This window comes from Frieseomelitta varia, unplaced genomic scaffold (genome assembly GCF_011392965.1).
Source record: "Frieseomelitta varia isolate USP_RPSP 00005682 unplaced genomic scaffold, Fvar_1.2 scaffold_288, whole genome shotgun sequence".
Classification (NCBI taxonomy): domain Eukaryota; kingdom Metazoa; phylum Arthropoda; class Insecta; order Hymenoptera; family Apidae; genus Frieseomelitta; species Frieseomelitta varia.
In genome coordinates, this window is record NW_025110021.1 from 1 (window position 1) to 21,867 (window position 21,867).

General features: G+C 30.3%; 6 protein-coding genes across 12 annotated transcripts; 3 read left to right on the top strand and 3 right to left on the bottom strand.

Annotated features, from left to right (window-relative positions):
• Positions 1–3,988: 3,988 nt before the first annotated feature.
• Positions 3,989–4,931, bottom strand: LOC122529469 (protein FAM136A-like). Of its 3 annotated transcripts, none has more exons than XM_043655631.1 (4): positions 4,834–4,931; positions 4,595–4,773; positions 4,296–4,436; positions 3,989–4,216 (listed from the first exon to the last, which is right to left on the bottom strand). In XM_043655631.1, the coding sequence occupies exons 2-4, from the start codon at positions 4,676–4,678 to the stop codon at positions 4,004–4,006; spliced, it is 438 nt and encodes a 145-aa protein (XP_043511566.1). In that variant the 5' UTR covers positions 4,679–4,773; positions 4,834–4,931; the 3' UTR covers positions 3,989–4,003. The 3 variants fall into 3 exon arrangements, with proteins under 3 accessions (XP_043511566.1, XP_043511569.1, XP_043511568.1); XM_043655634.1 differs by having other exon boundaries at positions 4,595–4,693; positions 4,834–4,927; XM_043655633.1 differs by lacking the exon at positions 4,834–4,931 and having other exon boundaries at positions 4,595–4,827.
• Positions 4,932–5,015: 84 nt separating this feature from the next.
• On the top strand, positions 5,016–8,189 carry LOC122529462 (ATP synthase subunit beta, mitochondrial). The gene is made up of 7 exons (XM_043655622.1): positions 5,016–5,197; positions 5,990–6,196; positions 6,292–6,555; positions 6,654–6,997; positions 7,069–7,294; positions 7,368–7,597; positions 7,670–8,189. The coding sequence occupies exons 1-7, from the start codon at positions 5,092–5,094 to the stop codon at positions 7,841–7,843; spliced, it is 1,551 nt and encodes a 516-aa protein (XP_043511557.1). The 5' UTR covers positions 5,016–5,091; the 3' UTR covers positions 7,844–8,189.
• Positions 8,190–8,297: 108 nt separating this feature from the next.
• On the bottom strand, positions 8,298–9,738 carry LOC122529465 (non-structural maintenance of chromosomes element 4 homolog A). Its single transcript, XM_043655628.1, has 7 exons — positions 9,599–9,738; positions 9,441–9,533; positions 9,220–9,350; positions 9,036–9,150; positions 8,674–8,964; positions 8,490–8,605; positions 8,298–8,422 (listed from the first exon to the last, which is right to left on the bottom strand). The coding sequence occupies exons 1-7, from the start codon at positions 9,699–9,701 to the stop codon at positions 8,360–8,362; spliced, it is 912 nt and encodes a 303-aa protein (XP_043511563.1). The 5' UTR covers positions 9,702–9,738; the 3' UTR covers positions 8,298–8,359.
• A 293-nt stretch (positions 9,739–10,031) lies between these two features.
• On the top strand, positions 10,032–16,366 carry LOC122529457 (vacuolar protein sorting-associated protein 41 homolog). 4 transcript variants are annotated; one of them, XR_006306812.1, is made up of 15 exons: positions 10,032–10,172; positions 10,243–10,380; positions 10,541–10,823; positions 10,902–11,100; positions 11,167–11,321; positions 11,408–11,648; positions 11,717–11,981; positions 12,054–12,545; positions 12,625–12,952; positions 13,058–13,294; positions 13,375–13,419; positions 13,498–13,571; positions 13,640–13,698; positions 13,816–13,892; positions 15,412–16,366. XR_006306812.1 is itself a non-coding variant. In XM_043655614.1 (14 exons), exons 1-13 carry the CDS (start codon positions 10,152–10,154, stop codon positions 13,691–13,693), a joined length of 2,532 nt encoding a protein of 843 aa, XP_043511549.1. In that variant the 5' UTR covers positions 10,032–10,151; the 3' UTR covers positions 13,694–13,698; positions 15,412–16,366. The 4 variants fall into 4 exon arrangements, 3 of the variants coding, with proteins under 3 accessions (XP_043511549.1, XP_043511550.1, XP_043511551.1); XM_043655614.1 differs by lacking the exon at positions 13,816–13,892; XM_043655615.1 differs by lacking the exons at positions 13,640–13,698; positions 13,816–13,892.
• LOC122529468 (ciliogenesis-associated TTC17-interacting protein) lies at positions 13,629–15,491 on the bottom strand. Its single transcript, XM_043655630.1, has 7 exons — positions 15,392–15,491; positions 15,063–15,321; positions 14,719–15,003; positions 14,557–14,647; positions 14,210–14,442; positions 13,973–14,149; positions 13,629–13,873 (listed from the first exon to the last, which is right to left on the bottom strand). The coding sequence occupies exons 1-7, from the start codon at positions 15,475–15,477 to the stop codon at positions 13,784–13,786; spliced, it is 1,221 nt and encodes a 406-aa protein (XP_043511565.1). The 5' UTR covers positions 15,478–15,491; the 3' UTR covers positions 13,629–13,783.
• A 295-nt stretch (positions 16,367–16,661) lies between the features above and the next one.
• LOC122529460 (tyrosine--tRNA ligase, cytoplasmic) lies at positions 16,662–21,825 on the top strand. Of its 2 annotated transcripts, XM_043655621.1 has the most exons (16): positions 16,662–16,964; positions 17,069–17,293; positions 17,366–17,552; positions 17,630–17,764; positions 17,837–18,032; positions 18,103–18,294; positions 18,376–18,477; positions 18,605–18,726; positions 18,806–18,899; positions 19,763–20,162; positions 20,224–20,486; positions 20,571–20,786; positions 20,857–21,048; positions 21,130–21,394; positions 21,465–21,606; positions 21,690–21,815. In XM_043655621.1, exons 1-16 carry the CDS (start codon positions 16,696–16,698, stop codon positions 21,801–21,803), a joined length of 3,114 nt encoding a protein of 1,037 aa, XP_043511556.1. In that variant the 5' UTR covers positions 16,662–16,695; the 3' UTR covers positions 21,804–21,815. The 2 variants fall into 2 exon arrangements, with proteins under 2 accessions (XP_043511556.1, XP_043511554.1); XM_043655619.1 differs by lacking the exons at positions 16,662–16,964; positions 17,069–17,293; positions 17,366–17,552; ... (4 more) ...; positions 18,605–18,726; positions 18,806–18,899 and adding an exon at positions 19,266–19,415 and having other exon boundaries at positions 19,776–20,162; positions 21,690–21,825.
• The last annotated feature ends 42 nt before the right edge of the window (positions 21,826–21,867 follow it).

The following is a 21,867-nucleotide window of genomic DNA, read 5'->3' on the forward strand; positions in this document are numbered from 1 at the left end:
TTTTTTTTGTCACATTTGTATGTGGCGTATAGTTATTGGTGCACAATGCGATTTTCAGATCTTAAAGCAATCGGTCGGCGCATCGAACATACTATGAGATATAAGAGAAACATTAAGAAGGGAAGACTCGTGCTACGCTCGTCATACAATTGAGAAAGTCACCATTCGAATTAACTCGAGAAAAGCCAAAAAAAAACACATGTTTTTGTAATTTAGAATAATACGCGAAATTGAAGTCATAGGTATTTGGTGATACGTCATTATTTTTTAGTATAATTTAGTAACAATCGTTTAATTAATTAACGTACTTAAATTAAAATTTAAGATGTGATGTTTAGTTAAAGGATATTATTATCGGTATTATACTTGAAATAATAACTATCATTATTATTTCAAGTTATATAATTATTCTTCTATACAACTTGAACTAAACATTGAAGAATCGTGCAGTGCAACTCAGATTCTTTTGGAAAATGATAAATTTTTGACGACGCGATATAAAAAGAAGAAAAGAAGATTTTATCTTTCCGCAATTAACGACAGCTACGTTCTAAAACGCACGAGATGTTCCATTTTTTTTATTTTATAAAAGGGATATTGAACGCGAGCGAGAGTAGGGAACACGGTGTTGTTCTTCTTTTTAGAGTTAGCGGGTGAATACGTGCACCAGTGGATGCGAGTTGTCTCATTCGCCTACAGGGATCGATATTCAAAGTGTGTTCTAAGCCTTTTTTAAACGCGACTTGGTTTTCTGCAAGGTAGACCGAAGAGCTAAGGGGCTGCTCGCGTTATTTCTGTTACTTTCTACATGACTATATATTGTTTTCGATATTTTTTTTCCTTTGGAGTTTTTAACGCTCCAATGAAGTTTCGTTTCCAACGTGAAAAAAAGTCATCATAGGTAGCCCCAACGTTTAAAAAAAGAAAAAGAAAAAGAAAAAAAAAGAAAAAAACATGTACGTGATAGGAGCCTGAGGAATGCGTGAGAGTCATTCGTAGTCGATGCGGCTAATTATTGTGCTTTGTACTTGGAATTTAGTGAACAACTAAATAGCGTATAGAAAAATTTTATTGTTCTTTTTTTTTTTTCTTTTTTGATAAAAATTTTAGTGAAGGCCGAGTATGGAAGAGGAACGTTTTGAAGTGAGATTTCTTTTTCACAGTAGTGGAATCATTGTGTAATTTTGACGTATATTATGAATTAAAAATATAAGCGATGATGTTTAAGGCTCGAGTGCCAAAAAACGACGAAACGAGAAAAATTATAAAATATACCGAAGATTCTCACGTATTCAATCGACTTCGAAGATACTTACCTATTCTACCTAAAAGTACGCACTCTCTTCTTTAAAAATCAGTAGTCTTTCTTCCTAGTTGTTTGATGTTTCTTTTTTAAACGCAGATTAGCTAGGTCGGCTAACAAAGTTATTATTTAATTGAAATGAAAGGCTTGTCTGCGGCGTTCGAATTTTTGTAAGCGGGTTAAAAATTGTGCTTTGATCGAAACAGTTACCACATAGCGACTGGGGATTTCTCGATCAACATCTTTGGGATAACTATCCGTGTATAATTATCTGAACTGATTAATTTGTAACATCTAAGAATTAGTACACGAGTACGTCCTCTCCGTGTAAGTACAGTAAGATCGTCCAAGTTTTCTTTGAATCCGCGTCAAGTTGTACAGTAACCATGTGGGAACTGGATTCTACCAAAGTTCACGAAGGAAGTAAATAGTTGACTCAATTTCAAAGTACAAATTGAATATCCATGTAAGTAGAGGGAAAGTTCGTAACGACGGGGTCAAGCCTTATGTCAGCCATATTAGGCAAAGTTGCGGTGATGATACGGTAAGCAACGCAGCGAGTTCGTAACGCCTACCATTTAATATACGGTGCAGAGAATGTTGTTAACAACTACTATTTTCTGAGAAACTTGAGATCCATTTCAAAGAACAAAGAGACACGCAGAAATTTTGAAGATCGTGAAAAAAAAAGAAAAGGAATAGCTAGTTGCACACAGCTACGAAAACGACTGTTTTGCTCCGCGATCATAGGCATATAGTACGGTGAACCTGCTGATAGGATACCTGGAATGTTCCATTCTGCAGGTGCACAATTAAACACGATATTAATTAAGCAATGAAGATCGAAGAAACTAATTTACAATCGGTGATAGCTTAGGATAGGACCAAGAAATGCAGTTCTATTTAGAATTTTTCGAATGGGTGTTCCGGCAAACTTGACCAGTACTCTTATATGTTTCGCATTGGGCTTCAAACAAGAATGGGTATTTAAAAATACTTGTCCATGATGTTTAAAAGAAAAGAGAAAGAAAATAACTTTTTGCTCCTTAAAGGAGAGTAAAATATGTTAATTGACGGTGAATCAAAGTGATTTTTATTCTGCCTTAAGAGCTTTGTTAGTTGAATTTTTATGAATATGAAGTTTATTACTGCATGAAAGGATTTCAAAAATAAATTTGTCCGACATTTTCGATTTTGCACAGTTAAAAGAAACGCAGGAACTTCCTATATATATATATAAAAAGAAAATTAACCGCTGTTCTTTGTATTTTGTGATATATCTGAATATACCTCAAAATCTAAAGCAGAATATGTAGGTACTTGTCTTGTTTCGTACCATTGTCGAATCTAATTGAGTTTCTACGAAAAGGAAAGAAGAAAAAAGAGCATAATGCGCGAACAATTGGAATTCAAATTTTTTTTATAAAGGCGAAACGCACTGGCCAAATTTGTTGCCACAGCGCCATAACTTACATTCACCTTGTACCTTCAATTCTTTTTCTACCAGATGTACCTACAGTTATTCACATATGACCAGCGTTTGATAAAGAAGCGCGTAATCTCAATCTTATTAAAAGGAAAAAAATCTAGTCCGAAGAGTCTGATTGATTGGGATATAAAATGTTACATAGACCTTTTTTCTCAATCCGTGCGACGCCACGTGCAGAATGAATACCGCAGCATTCACTTATAGACATCTCTAAGAAAATTGACATTTTCAAAAGAAAAAGAACTCATGCCATTCCATTTGACGACATTGAGTCATAATCGACACATGTACGAGTCGCATTTAGGAATTTGAGACGCGTATTAAAAAAAAAAAAAAAAAAAATGAATAAAAAAGACAAAAAAAAAGTTGAAACAAGCGAGAAGTTGTGTCGTTACTTGAAATGTAATCACTCTCGTCGAGAATTTTTGCGAGTTTGCATATCAGCGAAGGGCTGTTCATTTGCAAAAGGAAAAAACAATTTGCACTTCGCTCATATTTACATTGCGCAAAAAAGTGCACCTTAATCTTTCCAGCTACGATAAGAATTGAAGATGAACAATGATTCTTTCAGAAACAGAAAAACAAAAAAGAAAACTAACAAGCCCAATGGCTAGTTTTATAGAAACTTGTACACTTGAAGAAACAAATGAATTATGTTTTGTTAATATTTATATTTAAATTATCATTATTGAAACGGTTTATTCACAGATTATCAATAGTTTAGAACAAAATTTACGCAATATATTTTGACCGATTATTTTGTATTGAGCGAGAGTGGCGGAAAGGTTTTATATCATTAAAAAAAAGTGTGCAATAAGCGTAAGTCTATTGTAACAATAAAGAAATGATATTAATTGCAACAGTGAATTTGTTATTACGTTAAAAAACGAAATAGAAAGGCTGAGAGGGAGAGGGAGTGAGAGTGAGAGAAAAAGAGAAATGAAAATGTATCACTGCAATCATCAAGTGTATTAATGAATAAATACAATAATCATAAAATTTTTGACTCTCTACTTTTCTTTTTGTACAAAATATAATTTATACAAAGATGCTTTTTACATGCAAATGCAATTCAAATGCGTATTATTGAAATGGACATCTTTATGAAGTAATTAAATAAACGAAAAACAAATGTATATAAATTTTATGTAATACACAAAGTATTGGCAGTATAATGCAAAATAATTTCAATTTTGTATTTGCAGTAAGTTTTATTTATGTGAACGAAGATACTTTTTCTCAGATAAAACATTTTTCATTGTTTTTTGTAAAATAGGCAATGTGTCGCAATAGTGATCCACACATTTTTTTACACACTGGTCAAATATTTCACTATATTTTTCCACATCACGCTGTGATGGATTTGGTCCCGCTGCATCTTTTATTCTATCATTACAATCCATAACACACCTTTGCAACCGATTCTATAAAATGGTAATCAAATTAGATATTCTGTTAGTTTTCAGACATTTTATTTAGAAAATGATAGACAACGAAACATACTTGAACCCTTTCCAGTTCTTCTCTAGCATATTCTTGAGCTTCGTCCAAAGAACTATTGCAGTTTTTTACACAGTTTTGAACTCGTTGTATACTATAAGTTTCGTTATCACAACAAGTCGCAGCACATCTGTACGCTTCACCCTAAAATTTTAACATGAAAAATCTTCTTACTATCCAATCCACTAAGCTCATCATCTTTTACAAATTATAAATTCACGTATCACATCTACATAATTTCATTCAATAGTTACAACACGCGTTTCGCGATATAACCTAAGAATACTGTAAATTCAAAGCACCTTCATCTTTCTCATTGATCTATCAATTTCTTCTACTATTCTGCTAGTATGCTCCTCAACTCGTTTCTGTTGTTCCTCGACCATTTTTTATCTGCTTTTCTAAAGATTTATCAATATCAAGTTAGAATTTAACCGGCTTCTTGTACAGAACTGTACAACCACAACTCATGCCATATGATCTAGCGAATAGAATACAAATATAAGTCGAGTTGTTAATAAAATACAGTGCGTATAATTACATAATAATAAATCGAGCTCTTCATTAAGCGAATAGTTTCATCCAATCGTATTGTAACTTAGAAAAAGGAAAATGGGAAACAGTAATTTTTTTAAGAACACGGCTTAAAAATAGGACAATTTGATAATGAAAGTGCGCTAGAGATATGCGCAGTAGTAGAATTTCACGTGTGCGCATACGCCGTTAATGCAGGGTACAGTCCGTACGAGTACGAGTCGGAGAGCATTCCGGTCGCTCTTCTTCACTTGGCCGGTGTAAAATGTTGAACGTCGTGTCGAAAGCAGCTGCTGGTGCCTTAAGGGCCGTCAAACCTACCCTTCTTCAAAATGAAGTTGCTAAAATTTCCGGTGCATTGTCAGTAAATAGTGAGTACTAAAACAAAACAAGAAAATACTCTAACTTTCATTGATATTCGTTTTTATACGGTTCACAACACTCTACTTTGTCAGATTCTATTCTAAACGATATCTGTTACTCATTACTATTTCGCATAGTTTGTTATTCTTTTTTTTTTATATATATATATCTCAATGAAAAGTAATTCTTCCTTGCTCAATTGACGTCTAAATATTAAGAGAAGGATGTATTTTATTGATTATATAATACATATTATTTGATGAAATCGTAATGGTAACTCCACTGTGCAACATGGCGGCATTAAGGTCATCGATTAATTTTTGACTACACTGAAATAATTTACAGTAGGACTGCAGTCATTCGTTTGACTATTACTTAAATTTTATTCGAATTTTAGTTATGTTTCACTGTTCATTGTTATAAAGAATAATTTTTTTTCGGTTTTCTTGACTACTTTCGTTTGGGCCTTGTGCAGTAGTAATCTTCGTGTCTTTCGATACATTGGTTTAAACAGTTACATTTAAACAGTAAATAGTACTTAGTATGAGATTTAGATTTGAAAGAAAAAGTAATGAAGAATGTTAAATATTTAGATTTTCTGTGAAGCATACACATGTAGTTTGTATTATATAACTTACCTTTCAGAAGCATTATCTAATATTATTTAAATATTTTAAAGATTAATTACGATCTTTTTGTATTATTATCAAATTTATGAGATATTGCAATATAAACAATATCTTATATGTATAATATAGCCAATTATAAAGCAAGTATTTAAAGTAATTTTTTACAATTAGGCAGAGATTATGCAAAAGCTGCAAGTTCCAAGGGTGGTGCTCAAGGAAAGGTCGTTGCTGTCATTGGTGCAGTTGTTGATGTACAATTTGATGATGCCCTCCCTCCGATTCTCAATTCTTTGGAGGTCCAAAATCGCACTCCCAGGCTAGTTCTTGAAGTAGCTCAGCATTTGGGAGAAAATACAGTGCGCACTATTGCTATGGATGGTAATTTCATGTTTTAATATTGAAAATATAGAGGACATTTCATATAAATAGTGTATTAAAATGCACTTTTATTAAAATGCAATTATGTTGTATAGGTACTGAAGGTCTGGTTCGTGGACAAACTGTCTTGGATTCTGGATATCCAATTCGTATTCCTGTTGGTGCTGAGACATTGGGTCGCATTATTAATGTCATTGGTGAACCAATTGATGAGCGTGGACCTATTCCAACTGATAAACTTGCTCCCATTCATGCAGATGCTCCTGAATTTGTAGATATGTCTGTCGAACAGGAGATTTTGGTAACAGGAATAAAAGTTGTGGATCTTCTTGCACCTTATGCTAAAGGAGGAAAAATTGGTAAAATTTATTATTCGCAAATCAATTTAGACGATCAATCAAAAAGATATTATTATTTATAATAGTATGTGGTATGCAACCTCTTGTTTAATTAATAGGTTTATTTGGCGGTGCTGGCGTCGGAAAAACTGTATTGATTATGGAACTAATCAATAATGTAGCAAAGGCCCATGGTGGTTACTCGGTCTTTGCCGGTGTGGGTGAACGAACCCGTGAAGGCAATGACTTGTACCATGAAATGATTGAATCTGGTGTCATTTCGTTGAAAGATAAAACTTCTAAAGTAGCTCTGGTATATGGTCAAATGAATGAACCGCCAGGCGCTCGTGCTCGTGTCGCTTTGACTGGTTTAACCGTCGCCGAATATTTCCGAGATCAAGAAGGACAGGATGTACTATTGTTCATTGATAACATCTTCAGGTTTACTCAAGCTGGTTCTGAGGTATATATTATAATTTAAACATAAATATTGTTATTTTCGTTATTTTTATTAAAAATTGCTCTATTTTATAGGTATCGGCCTTGTTAGGTCGTATTCCATCCGCTGTAGGTTATCAGCCAACATTGGCAACTGATATGGGTAGCATGCAGGAACGTATTACGACAACAAAGAAAGGATCCATCACATCTGTGCAGGCTATTTACGTACCTGCCGATGATTTGACAGATCCTGCTCCTGCCACCACTTTCGCTCACTTGGATGCTACAACTGTATTATCTCGAGCTATTGCTGAACTGGGTAAGTATATGTAACTTTCATAGTTAATAAAATCAAATTGTATGAAAATTCATAATTTTATCCGATATTATAGGTATCTATCCTGCTGTCGATCCGCTCGACTCCACTTCTCGTATCATGGATCCTAACATCATCGGTCCCGAACATTACAATGTTGCCCGTGGTGTACAAAAAATCTTACAGGACTATAAATCACTACAAGATATTATTGCCATCTTAGGTATGGATGAATTATCAGAAGAAGACAAACTGACTGTAGCGCGTGCGCGTAAGATTCAGAGATTTTTGTCTCAACCATTCCAGGTATATTCATATATTTTCTAATGTTAATATTCCATAATGTATCGTTTCCATTAATTGATCTTTTGCATCTAGGTTGCTGAGGTGTTCACTGGCCATGCCGGGAAATTAGTACCATTAGAAGAAACCATCAAAGGATTCCAGAAAATCCTTGGCGGAGAATATGATCATTTACCAGAAGTCGCGTTCTACATGGTTGGACCGATTGAAGAAGTAGTAGCGAAAGCAGAATCGTTGGCAAAACAATAAATTTGGTTCACAGTCATCATAATCATGTCATTAAAAGTAATTAAAACGATCTTCTAATAATAGAGGCCTCTTTCTTTTTTGTCTAGAAATATTGACTTTCATCCAAAACGATAACTAACTTCAACAATTTTTCAAAAGTGGATTAGAAGATTGTTTTCCGTTTGAAATTACCTAAAAAGTATGCAAATTTATCGAGAACATCAGAAACATAATCATAAATTGTATATGAACTTTATAATTTTGTTTCGGATGTTTTTATTACTTACAGATCAAACCAGCATTGTTATTCAACATATACTTTAACATTATAGTATATGTTAGGAATTAATAAAAATTTTACAAAAATTACAGATAAATGTACAATTTAAAAATTTTCCGGTTTTACAAAACAGCTTTCTTCTAATTAGACAGGAAAATAGGAAAAGAATTATTTTACTTTCAAATAAATAAATGAAAAATAGTTTTTTAGTTTAATTATTAAAATAATTTTATAAAAAACATTATTTAAAAGTTATGTCACAATGTTTCAGTATCACAATCAATCATTGGTTTTTTTAACCGATAAGTGTTCCTTAAGATCTGAAATATAAAATATTTAATTTAGAGTAATATTTAATTAATTACATATGTGGAGTTGTAGTGTTACCTTCCATTGTTCCATGTTTAGATACATCACGTTTTGAATATTCGGCCTTTTTCCTGCCTTTGCCTGAGTTGTTTTGTCTTTAGAACACGGTTGAACAACAAGTACTCCAGATTCATCTGTCAACAAAATAACATTTAATATACAAAAATCACGACTTTTTTATAATTATCAGGACTAATATTACCTTTTGTTACTATTACCCGTCCATCTCGAATAAGAAAAGATATTTGTAAAATATTTTGAATAGTTTTCCCAAAATCATCTGGGTTTAGAACTAATTTAAAAAAGTCGAGCGGTTTGTGATAGGTTTTATAATACTTGGAGATAATTTTGTTAATTTTTACAGTTTGCTCTGCACTTTCTTCTTCTTTTTCAACTGTTACCACATTATCTGGCTTTTTTATTTGTGCTTGAGTTTCTCTAACTGTTGGTTTTCTTCTGTTAATCTCCTTCTTTTCTAATGGCACCAAAGTACCTAAAAATATAAAAGAATAAATATACATTATGTTCTCCATATTAGGCAGAAATTTTATATCTGATAGAAACCTAATAATGTGGTATAATGGGATGTTCTTTTAAAGGATTTTACAACTTGTAACTTTAGAAGCGACCAATCTGGTATTTCTGATTCAACATCAGGAAGTTGGTTTATATATTGCACCTAAATTAAAAAATAACTTATTTAAAACAATTATTAATTAGTAGTAGCATTTATTGATGTAGCACATACCAATTTTTGGGCAAATTCTATATGATTATATGAGCATACACGTTTTGTCAATGATCTTGTACATTGTTTTAAAACATTAGAAGATATGTTCATCATTTCTGAGTCCATTAGTACCTCATCTTGATTATGCACTAAAAGATGACATAAGCAATTATAAGAATATATTTAAAGAAATCAAACTAAATCAAATAAAGAAAAATACATTTAAAAATTAAACATACTCTTTTCTTCTAAGCTTGTTTCAGAGTTTATATTATCTGTTTCTTTCATACATAGTTCTAGATTGTTTATAGTATCATCATTAACTGCCTCCTCTATAAAATTTAACATCGAATGTAATATTTATTTTTCCTATAAGCCACATTGTTAAAAATCTTACGTAGAGATTGAGCTCTAGTTATAATCTTCCTCAAAATCTCTTTACGTTGTTGTGGTGATCGTGCGAACGACTGGCTGTTAGAATTAGAATTATTCATGGACATTTTAAGTTAATTTATGTCGAAAAATTGTATATTTATATAACACAATGAATAGAAACAATATTCTCGTTGTTTTCGTGTAACAATAATCAGTAAACCTAGCACTGACTGACCATTAACCTTTCGTCATAAACGAAATGCATATACTGTAATCTGTAGTCTGTAGTCTGTACTATTATTTACTAGTATAGCCCGTTAGAAAAGACCTACTGTATTAGCATGTCTCTCTTTTTGTAAAATTATATTTATCGAAAATGTATTTTTAAAAATTTTTCACTTCTCTAGTGATGCTTTCACGATGTAAATTAATATAAAATCAAAATAACGAAACGAAACTAGAAAAAGGAGAGTTTATGACATATAATTAAAACGTGTATCAGAAAAAGGTTTTGACATTTCGTGGTTACGAACATTAAAAATCTTCTTTATAATTCGAGAATTAAAGAAACGGACATGGATAATATCTCGAATAAGGTATTATTTACGATTCTTTGACGGCAAGACATAGTGAGCATTGTTATTCGTGTGAATTTATATTTTTTAGGAAGAACAAAACAATCAGGATGATTCAGACTCTGAGATAGACGAGGTAGAGCCTAGACTTAAATACGTCAGGGTACGAAACGATCTACAACATATATTACAAAATGATGCAGCTAGTTGCATTGCAGTGCATCCTAAGGTATGAATCATGATTGCTAATACTTTGTAAAAATTATGTAAATATAGTTAACTTAATGATTTTATGCTATCGAGGTTAAGCATAGTGAAACAGTTGAGATTTTAATACTCGGTTATCTATTTGTATTACTACTTGTTATAGCGATTTAATTTTTGTTTAGTTCCTATGTCTGGGCTCACACTGGGGTATGATACATCTTTTAGATCATCAAGGAAATAATATACAATCTAAAAGTTTACAAGCGCATACAGTTGCTGTCAACCAGATTTCTATAGACCACAATGGAGATTTCATTGCATCTTGTAGTGATGATGGAAAAGTTTTTATATATGGTCTTTACAGCACAGAGAATAATCACAATATGAGCATGGGTAGATTAGTCAAAAGCATAGCTATAGATCCAAATTATTATAAAAGTGGTAGTGGGAGAAGATTTATTACAGGTTGTTATTTTATTTCATATATTTGATTTCTAAATTACATTTAATAATTAGCTTCTCAGAAATGAAAATTATTTTTAGGGGATGATAAGTTGGTTTTGTATGAAAAAACATTTTTATCCAGAATGAAACTAACTGTATTGTGTGATGCAGAAGGTGGAGTAAGATCAATTGCATGGATTGGACACTTTGTGGCTTGGGCATCTGATACTGGTGTCAGAATCTATGATTTAAATGCCAAGTGTTCATTAGGTCTTATTAAATGGAATAGATCTGCTGAGTAAGTAACAAAATGATACATAAGATTTCTATATGATAATTTTTCATCGTCTAATGTTCTACACAGTGCATTACCAGAGCACTATAGGTGTAATCTTCGATGGTCTGATGATAGAACATTATTAATCGGATGGGTTGACATAGTAAGAATTTGTCAAATTAGAAAGAGATCAATACAAGAAATGATTAACAGAGACCTACCAGAATTTGTAGTGGATCCAGGTATATATTTTATATTTATTAAAATTAATATTATTAAATTACAATAATAATATACAATAATAATAAAACTTTTCAACTAATTTTAGTTTCAACTTTCCAAGTGGATTTTTACATTTCTGGTATTGCACCTTTAGAAAATCAATTAGTATTACTAGGATGCTTGAAAGAATTAGATGAAAATGGAAAAAGTCAGAGACCCACTTTACATGTTGTTGAACCAAAATATCAAGATTTCACTCTTGTTTGTGCAAATTCCCTCACACTCCGTGGTTATAAAGAATACAGCTGTAATGATTATCATTTAGATTGTTTGAAAGAAGAAAACAGGTATTTAGTTTATTGTCATTAAATTCATTAGTTCGAGACTAATCTTCTTTTTATATGTTTATGTTTAGGTTTTTTATCGTAAGTCCAAAAGATATTGTTGTAGCTAGTTTATATGATGCAGATGACAGAATTGAATGGTTATTATGTCATAGTAAATTTGAACAAGCATTAGAGGCAGTAACAATAAACAATGGAAAAGACTGTACAAAATACACTTTAGTTTTTGTTGGCCGTGTATACTTAGATCATTTGTTAGCTTGTGGGAAATATGATGAAGCAGGAAAACTCTGCTCTAAAATTTTAGGAAAGGATAAAAAATTATGGGAGGAAGAAGTTAGTGTTATTTTTTAAATTATGATATTCCAGTTTCACGTACAGTTTTTATTAAGTAATATTTTATTGTAGGTGTACAAATTTGCAAGAGTTCATCAGTTACGGTCTATTTCTTCTTATCTTCCAAGAGGCGATGTCACATTAGATCCATTGATTTACGAAATGGTTCTTTATGAATATTTGAAAATGGATCCTGATGGATTTCTTCAACTAGTCAAAGAATGGTCTCCTAAATTGTATAAAGTTGCAGCTGTTGTCAATGGTGTTTTGGAACATCTTCTAATTCATAATCAACGACAAAATGTACTGTTAGAAGCTTTAGCAATTCTATATATTTACGACGAAAAATACGACAAAGCATTGGCCATGTATTTAAAATTAAGACATAAAGATGTATTTCAACTTATTCAGAAATATCAATTGTATAATACCGTTTACGACATGATAGAAGGTTTAATGGATCTAGATGCGGAACGTGCTATACAATTTTTTTTAGAAAAAGACAGAGTGCCATCTGATATTGTTGTACAAAAATTACAACGTAATCATCGATATTTATATTTGGTAAGATATAAAAAGTAAATACAATATGAATATAATAATTTCCTTTTTATAGTAATTAAATTCAAATATGACTTAACAGTATTTAGATGCATTAGATAAAAAAGATACGAAAGGAAAATACCATGGATTGTTAGTTCAACTTTATGCTAATTATTCAAGAGATAAATTGTTACCACTTCTACGTCGTTCTGATAATTATCCAATACAGCAAGCGCTAGATATTTGTAGCCAGCGAAAATTTTATCCAGAAATGGTATACTTACTTGGTAGAATTGGAAATACTTCTGAGGCTTTAGCACTTATGACTAGAGAATTGAATGATATGCAAAGCGCGATCGCATTTTGTCAAGAACACGATGACGAGGAATTGTGGAATGATTTAATTATTTATTCTCTTGATAAGCCTCGTGAGTAATAAAGAAATGTATTTAATATTTCATATACACACATATGGATTATTATTAAGTGAAAATTATAACTATGATTGAATTAAATTAAACTATTTCTTTCAGAGGCTATCACATTTCTATTGCAAAAAATAGGCACTTATGTCGATCCTAGACTCATGGTACAAAGAATAGAACCGTCTTTAGAAATTCCTGGTTTAAAGAAAGCTTTAGTCAAGATGATGTGTGATTATAATCTTCAAGTGTCGGTACAAGAAGGATGTAAAAAAATTTTATCCAATGATTATTTTAATTTACATGAAAGGCTAGTTAAATGTTATCAAAGAGGAATATTTATAGATGGTTAGTATTGAACGATTATAATTATGAATCGATTGTAAAAAATTTCATTTATACTAATAATTATGGTTCTTTCTTCTTAGATGATCAAATGTGTGGAGCTTGCCATAGAAAAATAATTGTAAAAGGTATCCATTAAAACAATGATTAAATTATTTAAATATAATATTAGTGTTATTTTAGTTATTACATATTGTTTATTACAGAACCAAGAAATCTAGTTGTATTTTATTGCAAACATTCATTTCATGAAGATTGTTTACCAAATTTCGAAGTAGTGGTATGTATTTTAAATTTAAATAATCTAAAATGCTTTTTATCTTTCATACATTTCAATTTATTTTTCAGGAAAATTGTGTTATATGTAATTCCCAAAAAGATATATCACCTAACAGAAAATGATACAGGTAAAATTTGATATTAAAAATATTTCTCATAAATTAAAATATGATTTACTGAAATTAAAATATGATTTATTGAAATTATGTTTTGTTATTTTAACTTCTGTAATATTTGATCAATAGTAGAACATTTTGTACATATTCTGAACACTTTAAGACATCCAGGACATTTCAAATAAAACTGAAAATTAAAAAATTACGTAACTGTTTTGTAAATATAATAACAATATAAAATTTATATAATATATACATAATATATATAATATAATATAAAATTTACTTTATGTTCGCCACAAACTTGAACAATTGCTTGACATTCATCGCAAGTTCTTTTTAATTCCAGTGGAACATTAAATGTTTCATTTCTTGAAGTAGACACATCAAATTTTTCTTGAATATCAGATGTAGTATCATTCGAATCTTTTGAATAAATAGATTTTGTACAATCATCAGAACTCTAAAATTAATCATTCATTTTAATAATGAGTTTCTTTACTATATACTTCAAAATATTTGCCTTTATTTCATGATATTCTCCTGTAAAAGATGTCGAGGAAATTTTTTTCATTGTAGTACGATCTATATAAAATCCACAGATGTTACACGAAGTATCCGACTTTTTTTCTGCTAGCTGTGATAGTACATCGCTGTCATAATCTTCACATAATATACTGGTCTCCCAGGTCATTGGATTTTTCGCAAACGCTTTAAAATGTTGTATTGTAAAGTCTATCACGTTTTCAGGTTTTACTGTGGAGACCAGCAATTAATCAATAATATTAATACATTATCGTTAAATAAAATGCATTTTAACCTGTTTGAGAAGTATTGGCACAATATTTCCCCAGTTGAAAAATTGATTACCAACTAATAGTATTTGAACATAATCTGCAATTAGTTGCTTTATTTCTGGATGATCAGCTAAATACTCCGTTAGTTCAGCGATTTTGGCGAACTATTGATAGAGTAAGATATACATTTTACTTATATAAATTATTTCACGCGAAATATTTCATGCTTTCTTACTTTCACATCTAAATATTTAGAAAATATTTCAATATCTTCTCTCCAACGATCTTTTAGAGGTGTTTCTGTTCTTATTGTTTTGCTTGGAATATTAGGATCATCTAATGGATTTATTTTCAAGATGTATGGTACATCCAACCAATTATGTCGAAGTATCCTACCTTTCGGTGTTAAATAAGTTCTTATGGTATGAAAAGTTCCATCTTCCTTGCACATTTTACGTTCGATTGTATAAACATCCAAAAAATGTCCATCTAATTTCATACGTTCAGCAGGAATGCATATCTACTAGAGGAAGTATCTTGTTACTTTGTATTCGTCAATACACATTCATATTTTCTTACATAATTGGATTTAGCAACATCTCCATCTATGGAAATATTTTCAAAATATAATGTTCCCTCATAATTTATAAGCGCCAAATATCGCATTAGTAATATATTTGCTCCTTCACTTATCAAAGTACTGTTAGTGGAAAAGTATAAGTCTTTAGTTTCTGTAGATTTATTACAGGTACAAGTACGCGTTAATTTTATGTGGTAACGATCGTCTTCAATACCCATAAAAATTGTTTTTTCATGCAACCCATCATCGTACATAAATCTGTAATGTTATATAATGTTAATATTATTTAAGTGAATATAAAAACATAGCTTTATTAGAATTAACTAACTCTGTTCTTTTTTCTTCTAGACAATGTAATTTTGATGTTGCTGAACTGATAAGTTTTGACCCACCGAAATGACCCTCAATAGACATCGAAGATTGCACATGCACTAAAAATTCCCAAGCCTTAGGTCCGATGGATTCTACCACAACACAATAGCCGCCTATTGGTTTCGTATCCTTTATAGGTTTACTTTTTGAACAAATTATTAAGGTCTCTCGAAAACATAAATCCTTTTGATTTATATCGTCTAAGGTACAAAAAGAAAAAAGAAAACTATTCAGAGAATGCAGCATATTATTTTTTTCAACAAAAATCTACTGTTTAACAATGAAAACAGTATAGCATATAAGTATAAAAATAGTTACATTCCATATACAATTCATTTCACCAGTGACGAATAAATTTAGTAATTTGTATATTGTATATTTTTCTATGCTATATTTTACTACGTTCCATTTTTTTGTGAACGTTTATTTGTTTTATTTATGAAACATCTTTATTCGTTATTGGAGAAACTTATTTAAAATAATTTATTTTAAGAAGATGTGAGATAGATATTTTGTATTATTTGAAAAACTTTTTAACAAATTCATTGGTCACATATAATTGCTTTGTTTGAAATTATCTAATCGTGAATCCATAATTTATTGTACATACTAACATATACATTAAGGTTTTAGAAAATTATTTTACAATAAAACGTGAGGAAATTACGATTTATACTTTAATATGTACAGTAAGAAGTTTGTCAAATTGTTACAATATATATTTTGTATTTTATACAACAAGGTGCCATTATTGTATAAAATAATTTTGGTATGTTCTGTGGTATTTGAGAGAATCTACGAATACAAAATTTGCATAATATCACAGTTATACCTAAGTCTCTAGGTCTCTATGTAAATATTCTGTCTAAGTTGCAATGTAGAACAATAATATGTAAAATACAATTAATATATAAATTTTTTACATCGCTCAGGAAGTTGCACGTTTTTATGATAATTTGTTACAGCAAAAACAATAATTGTCCATTTATTAAAAAGAGGGGAAAGAAAACAGATTTACCAATCGAAAATTCAGGAATCCATTTTCGGATATCAAATAATTTACAAAAAATTTCCTCTTTACTTGACATGTTTTTTTTATATTTAAATTTCTTCTTGGTAAAAAAAAAAGAAACAAAAATAAGCTTATCTTTTGTTTGCCTTTTGATTTGAAAGTAACTTCTCTATTATAATACAATACATCATAATTCTAGAAACTGTATATTATCACAGCATCACGTTACCTTATTAAAAATCTGTAAGATGAAGATTAAACGAAGAATGTCAAAGAGATTGCTTGATGTCCATATTTGTGAACTACCAAAAGTATCCGACAGCAATTTACCAAAACTACCGCCAAACGCAAGATTTTATGCACGTTGGAAACGAAATTTCCAGAAAATTTTTCTTGTTTCTGTGAATCATCCGTTAACGCGAAATTTTTTACGCAGTTTAGCTGCGATTGCTTTCGAAAAGCGAAGACATGGACGTTCTTCAACATGGTGGGTGATACACCCTTGTAGTAACTTGAGGTAATTCCAATTTTTTTTGGCAATTCTTTGGAAATTGCAAACATATGAAAATGAAATAAAATGAAATGCAAACATAATATAGTTGTCGATTTATATTTATGTAGGTATTACTGGGATTTTTTAATGACGTTTACATATCTGTATATGTTTATTGCGATACCATACATTCTGGCATTTCAAAGAGTAGCTAAAAGTTCTGGCCCAGAAAGTTGGAATCCAGTGCATCCTGCATATATTATTTGCATATTCGATATTGTACTTAATTTTATAACAGGTTTCAAATCACGAGATGGTCATGAGATTTTTCTAGATCCTTTTTTAATAATTCGGTAATTCACTGATTATGAGATTCTTTTTAACAAATGGTAATTGTATTGTTAAAATTATTAATTTTTGTACAGGCATTACGTGAAAAGATACTTTCTTGTCGATTTCATATCGTCGGTTCCATATGTTTGGTTTTATAAAGATCGTATTTTACCTTCTGGACCAAACTCAAATTCTATTTTATTAATTCCTGAATTATTACCCGTTCTAAAGATTTTTCGTATTTATACATTGCGTTTTTATATCCGACAAATTATTGCGGTAAGAAATAGTCGTAACTAAATTTAAAAAAATATATATCATTCAACTGTTGATACATAAAGAGATATACGTTTCAGAATTTCACAATTTCTCATAGTGAAGAAAAAGCCATCTGGTTAACACTTTTGGTATTGTTAATATTTCATTGGTACAGCTGCGTATCACACATTTTTCCATTTATCGTTGCGCATATAACTGGTGTTACTAAGGAGGTATATTTAAATTCATCATTATTTTAAATTTACTTTAATCAGTGATTTGTTTTAAAAGTACAATTATTGCAGGAATCCGATATGTATTTGATTACTACCGGATTGTATAAAAAGTCCGATGCAGATATTTATCTGGTCTATTATCATATTGGTATAAGTAATTTCTTTGCATCAAGTTTTATAGAGTTCCACTTCTTGGGTAAATCAGATACAATAATACGTTGTATTTTACTGCTGTTTGGGAAAGGATGTATAATTTATTTCATGGGTAATCTTCTTTTAATTTTTTTAATTATTCATTGAAGATAGGTGTTTCATTGATCTTCATGTTACAACAGTCATAGTTCTACAATCAGTTCAGTCGGCTGCAGAACCAGAATTAAAATATCAACGAATTATACATCAAGTGAAAGAATATATTCACGAAAAGAAACTGCCAGAAAATCTTAAGAAAAAACTTATTGCTTATTATGAATATCGTTTTCAAGGCAGTTACTTCAAAGAAAAAGCGATATCCCGGACTTTATCAAGTTAGTTGGATATGCTTATAATATGAAAAGAAGCTTGTACATATTTTGTTTACTTTTGTAAATTCGTATTTTTACGTATAGGTCATTTAAATCAAGAAATCATGATTCATAGCAGCCGCGGATTAATAGATACAGCAATAATTTTGCATTCTTTGCCGCGTAACGTTATTGGATATTTAATGGGTAAAACATTGAAAAAAATGTATATTGTATCTTTATTATATCGAGAAGCTTTTAGTTCTTTTTTTTATAATTATATGAAATGTATTTATATAAAAAAAATATAATTATTACATGAAAATCTTTATAGGAATTCTAAAACCGGTCATTTACCTTGAGGAAGATATTATATATAAAAGTGGAACTGAGGGTGATTGTATGTTCTTTATAATTAGTGGAACCGTTGCTCTTATTACATTCAATGGAAAAGAAGTATGTAAAACCGAGTACCAATATAAATTATGAAAAGTCGCATTTCTTTGTTATGAAAAATTATTAATTTTTTTGAAAGATATGCCACGAGAAAGATGGAGGTTATTTTGGTGAAGCAGCTTTAATATTTCTAGATCAGAGAAGATTAGAAAGTGTAATTGCGTTAGAAGTATGTGAACTACTGCGCTTAAATCGCCGCGATTTCAAACGTATGTTCTCTACAACGTCAATTTTTTACAAGAGATTAGAAAATGTTGCTAAAAACAGATACGAGCAGATTAACAAATTAAATCTTAGTAGTAATTTGGAAACAAGTACATTGATTGAGAAAGAAAACATTGCTGAGAATGCTCATCAGGTAGGAGATACTAAAGCTTCGGTTAATAATCAAGATGATTATATTGAGAGAGGAACATTGAATGTCAATAAAGAAAATTAAAATATTAAATTAATTGTTTAAATATTTATATCATTGTAAAATTTAAAAAGATTTAGATGATGTCAGAGTATCAGGAAATTGTAAATACTAATTGTAATTTGCTGTACTGTATTCATACGCGCGTGTTTGCATATATATATATATAGATATATATAAGTTGATTCGCATTCAGTTGCATGCGTTCGATTTACCAGCTGTTTTCAGTTTCGCAAATCGCGAAATTTTGGTATTTACGCAGAAATTACGCAGTGTAATTAATTTAATTGTAATATATAAACATATAACTTATAACAGATAGATAAATTACTTTCAAAATTTTGTTTTTAATTAATTTAATCCAAATAATTGTGAATAAATAATTGCAATTTTCTGTTGTAATTGTGTCACATTCTTGGTATTAATTTGTTATACTTAGTATTTGAAATATAACGTCAAACTGGAATCAATATTATTGAAATTGTAATAAAATATCACTAAGGTTAAGATTAAGAATTTGGCATGTTATACACGTGTCGAAAAACACGTGTGTTATTTAATTTAATTATTATTATTATTGTTATTGGTATTGGTATTGTTGTATTAAATTTTCGTTTCTTCTTTTTTTATTTAGAGCAATAAACATGGTTGAATTGAAGTGGGAAGAAAAATATGAACTAATCACCAGAAACTTAGCTGAGTGGCTTGGCGATGAGAAACTTAAAAGTATTCTCAAACAACGAGATTTGAAACTCTACTGGGGTACTGCTACAACTGGTAAACCCCATATTGGCTATTTTACACCAATGTCCAAAATAGCAGATTTTTTAAAATCTGGTGCTGAAGTTACTATATTATTCGCTGATCTTCATGCATATTTGGATAATATGAAAGCACCATGGGAACTTTTAGAACTTCGTACTCAATATTATGAAACAATTATTAAAGCTATGCTTAAATCTATAGATGTACCTTTGGAAAAGCTAAAATTTGTTAAGGGAACAGATTATCAGTTATCTAAGTAAGTAATCATATATAATTTGCTATCATCATGTAACACATACAATCATTTTTTATTCTAGGGAATACACATTGGATATGTATCGGTTAAGCTCTGTTGTAACTGAGCATGATGCAAAAAAAGCAGGCGCTGAAGTAGTCAAACAGGTTGCAAATCCTTTGCTCTCTGGATTGTTATATCCAGGTTTGCAAGCTTTAGATGAACATTACCTTAAAATTGATGCTCAATTTGGTGGAATAGATCAAAGAAAGATCTTCACTTTCTCAGAAAAATATTTGCCATTACTTGGATATGAAAAACGTATCCATTTAATGAACCCAATGAGTATGTATACAACATAAAATACAACATATTAAATATAATACAACATTAAGATTCCTATATACGTCATATATGAATATATTTTAGTTCCTGGATTGGCAGGATCAAAAATGTCCTCTTCTGAAGAAGATTCAAAAATTGATTTGTTAGATAATGCTGCAGCTGTTAAAAAGAAGTTAAAGAAAGCATTCTGTGAACCTGGTAATGTAAATGACAATGGAGTTCTTTCATTTGCTAAACATGTAATATTTCCTTTATTGAAAGGAGAAAAGACCTTTAATATACAAAGGACAGCCGAGTTTGGTTTGTATTTTTTTTATTATTTTCAATATTTTTGGTAAATTTATTCTAACATAAATTTTATTGTTTTTAGGTGGAGATATATCATTTGATACATATGAAAATTTAGAGAATGCCTTTGCTAAAGAAGAAATACATCCTGGAGATTTGAAAAATGCAGTTGAGATTTACATTAATAAACTTTTAGATCCAATTAGGAAAGAATTTGAAGCAGATCCAAAATTAAAAAATTTGGCGAGTAAAGCATATCCTCCACAAAAACCAAGTAATATTTTTTATGTGAATTGCGAATATTAGACAAATTATAAATTCAAGTAATAATATAATATTTATATTAAATATTCAGAAGTGGTGGAGGAATTAACACCAGCTCGATTGGACATTAGAATTGGAAAAATAGTTGAAGTTTCAAAACATCCTGACGCTGATTCACTTTATATAGAAAAAATTGATATTGGAGAAGCTAGTGGACCTCGAACAATAATCAGTGGACTTGTAAATTATATACCAATAGAAGAAATGCAAGACAGAATGGTAGTTATTCTTGCAAACTTGAAACCAGCAAATTTAAGAGGTGTCCAATCTCATGGAATGGTTTTATGTGCTTCAGTGTATGTTCCAATTCAATCAATAAATGTTTGTTATTACATTAAATAATTAATTCATAATTAATTAATATAGAGATGAACCAGTGAGGCGAGTTGAACCATTGAGACCTCCAGCAGATAGTAAACCAGGTGAAAAGATCGTTGTTGATGGATATGAAGATGGTTCGCCAGACGAAGTACTTAATCCAAAGAAAAAAGTATGGGAAAAATTACAAGTAAGTTTATTATTTTTTTTTTTGTGCAATAGAATAAAAAAAAAATCATATTTCGAAATTACTTGAACTTAATTTTTTTATAGGTTGATCTTGTAGTAAATGGTAATGGAGAGGCATCTTGGAGTGGAAATCTTTTGCTTACTGCCAGTGGTGGAAAACTCACAGCTGACAGTCTTAAAAACGTGGCAGTTAAATAATAATACTTCAGATGTCTAGGTATCCATGCATTTTTATTTTCTATTTGTCCAAAAATAGATCGAA

Excerpts from the sequence above, each read along its gene's own strand:
- LOC122529469 (XM_043655631.1), bottom strand. The coding sequence starts at position 4,678 with ATGGTCGAGGAACAACAGAAACGAGTTGAGGAGCATACTAGCAGAATA. Across the intron at positions 4,437-4,594 it reads GATCAATGAGAAAGATGAAG|GGTGAAGCGTACAGATGTGC; the intron begins GTGCTTTGAATT and ends TTAAAATTTTAG. Across the intron at positions 4,217-4,295 it reads AAGAACTGGAAAGGGTTCAA|AATCGGTTGCAAAGGTGTGT; the intron begins GTATGTTTCGTT and ends ACCATTTTATAG.
- LOC122529462 (XM_043655622.1), top strand. The coding sequence starts at position 5,092 with ATGTTGAACGTCGTGTCGAAAGCAGCTGCTGGTGCCTTAAGGGCCGTC. Across the intron at positions 6,998-7,068 it reads TTACTCAAGCTGGTTCTGAG|GTATCGGCCTTGTTAGGTCG; the intron begins GTATATATTATA and ends TCTATTTTATAG. Across the intron at positions 7,295-7,367 it reads TCGAGCTATTGCTGAACTGG|GTATCTATCCTGCTGTCGAT; the intron begins GTAAGTATATGT and ends CCGATATTATAG.
- LOC122529465 (XM_043655628.1), bottom strand. The coding sequence starts at position 9,701 with ATGTCCATGAATAATTCTAATTCTAACAGCCAGTCGTTCGCACGATCA. Across the intron at positions 9,534-9,598 it reads AACTAGAGCTCAATCTCTAC|AGGAGGCAGTTAATGATGAT; the intron begins GTAAGATTTTTA and ends TAAATTTTATAG. Across the intron at positions 8,965-9,035 it reads CCATTATACCACATTATTAG|GTACTTTGGTGCCATTAGAA; the intron begins GTTTCTATCAGA and ends TTATATTTTTAG.
- LOC122529457 (XM_043655614.1), top strand. The coding sequence starts at position 10,152 with ATGGATAATATCTCGAATAAG. Across the intron at positions 11,649-11,716 it reads TGTTTGAAAGAAGAAAACAG|GTTTTTTATCGTAAGTCCAA; the intron begins GTATTTAGTTTA and ends GTTTATGTTTAG. Across the intron at positions 12,953-13,057 it reads TTATTCTCTTGATAAGCCTC|AGGCTATCACATTTCTATTG; the intron begins GTGAGTAATAAA and ends TATTTCTTTCAG.
- LOC122529468 (XM_043655630.1), bottom strand. The coding sequence starts at position 15,477 with ATGTCTATTGAGGGTCATTTCGGTGGGTCAAAACTTATCAGTTCAGCA. Across the intron at positions 15,322-15,391 it reads CTAGAAGAAAAAAGAACAGA|ATTTATGTACGATGATGGGT; the intron begins GTTAGTTAATTC and ends ATAACATTACAG. Across the intron at positions 14,443-14,556 it reads TGTTCAAATACTATTAGTTG|TAAAACCTGAAAACGTGATA; the intron begins GTAATCAATTTT and ends TGGTCTCCACAG.
- LOC122529460 (XM_043655621.1), top strand. The coding sequence starts at position 16,696 with ATGAAGATTAAACGAAGAATGTCAAAGAGATTGCTTGATGTCCATATT. Across the intron at positions 20,787-20,856 it reads ACAAAGGACAGCCGAGTTTG|GTGGAGATATATCATTTGAT; the intron begins GTTTGTATTTTT and ends TATTGTTTTTAG. Across the intron at positions 21,395-21,464 it reads ATGGTTTTATGTGCTTCAGT|AGATGAACCAGTGAGGCGAG; the intron begins GTATGTTCCAAT and ends TAATTAATATAG.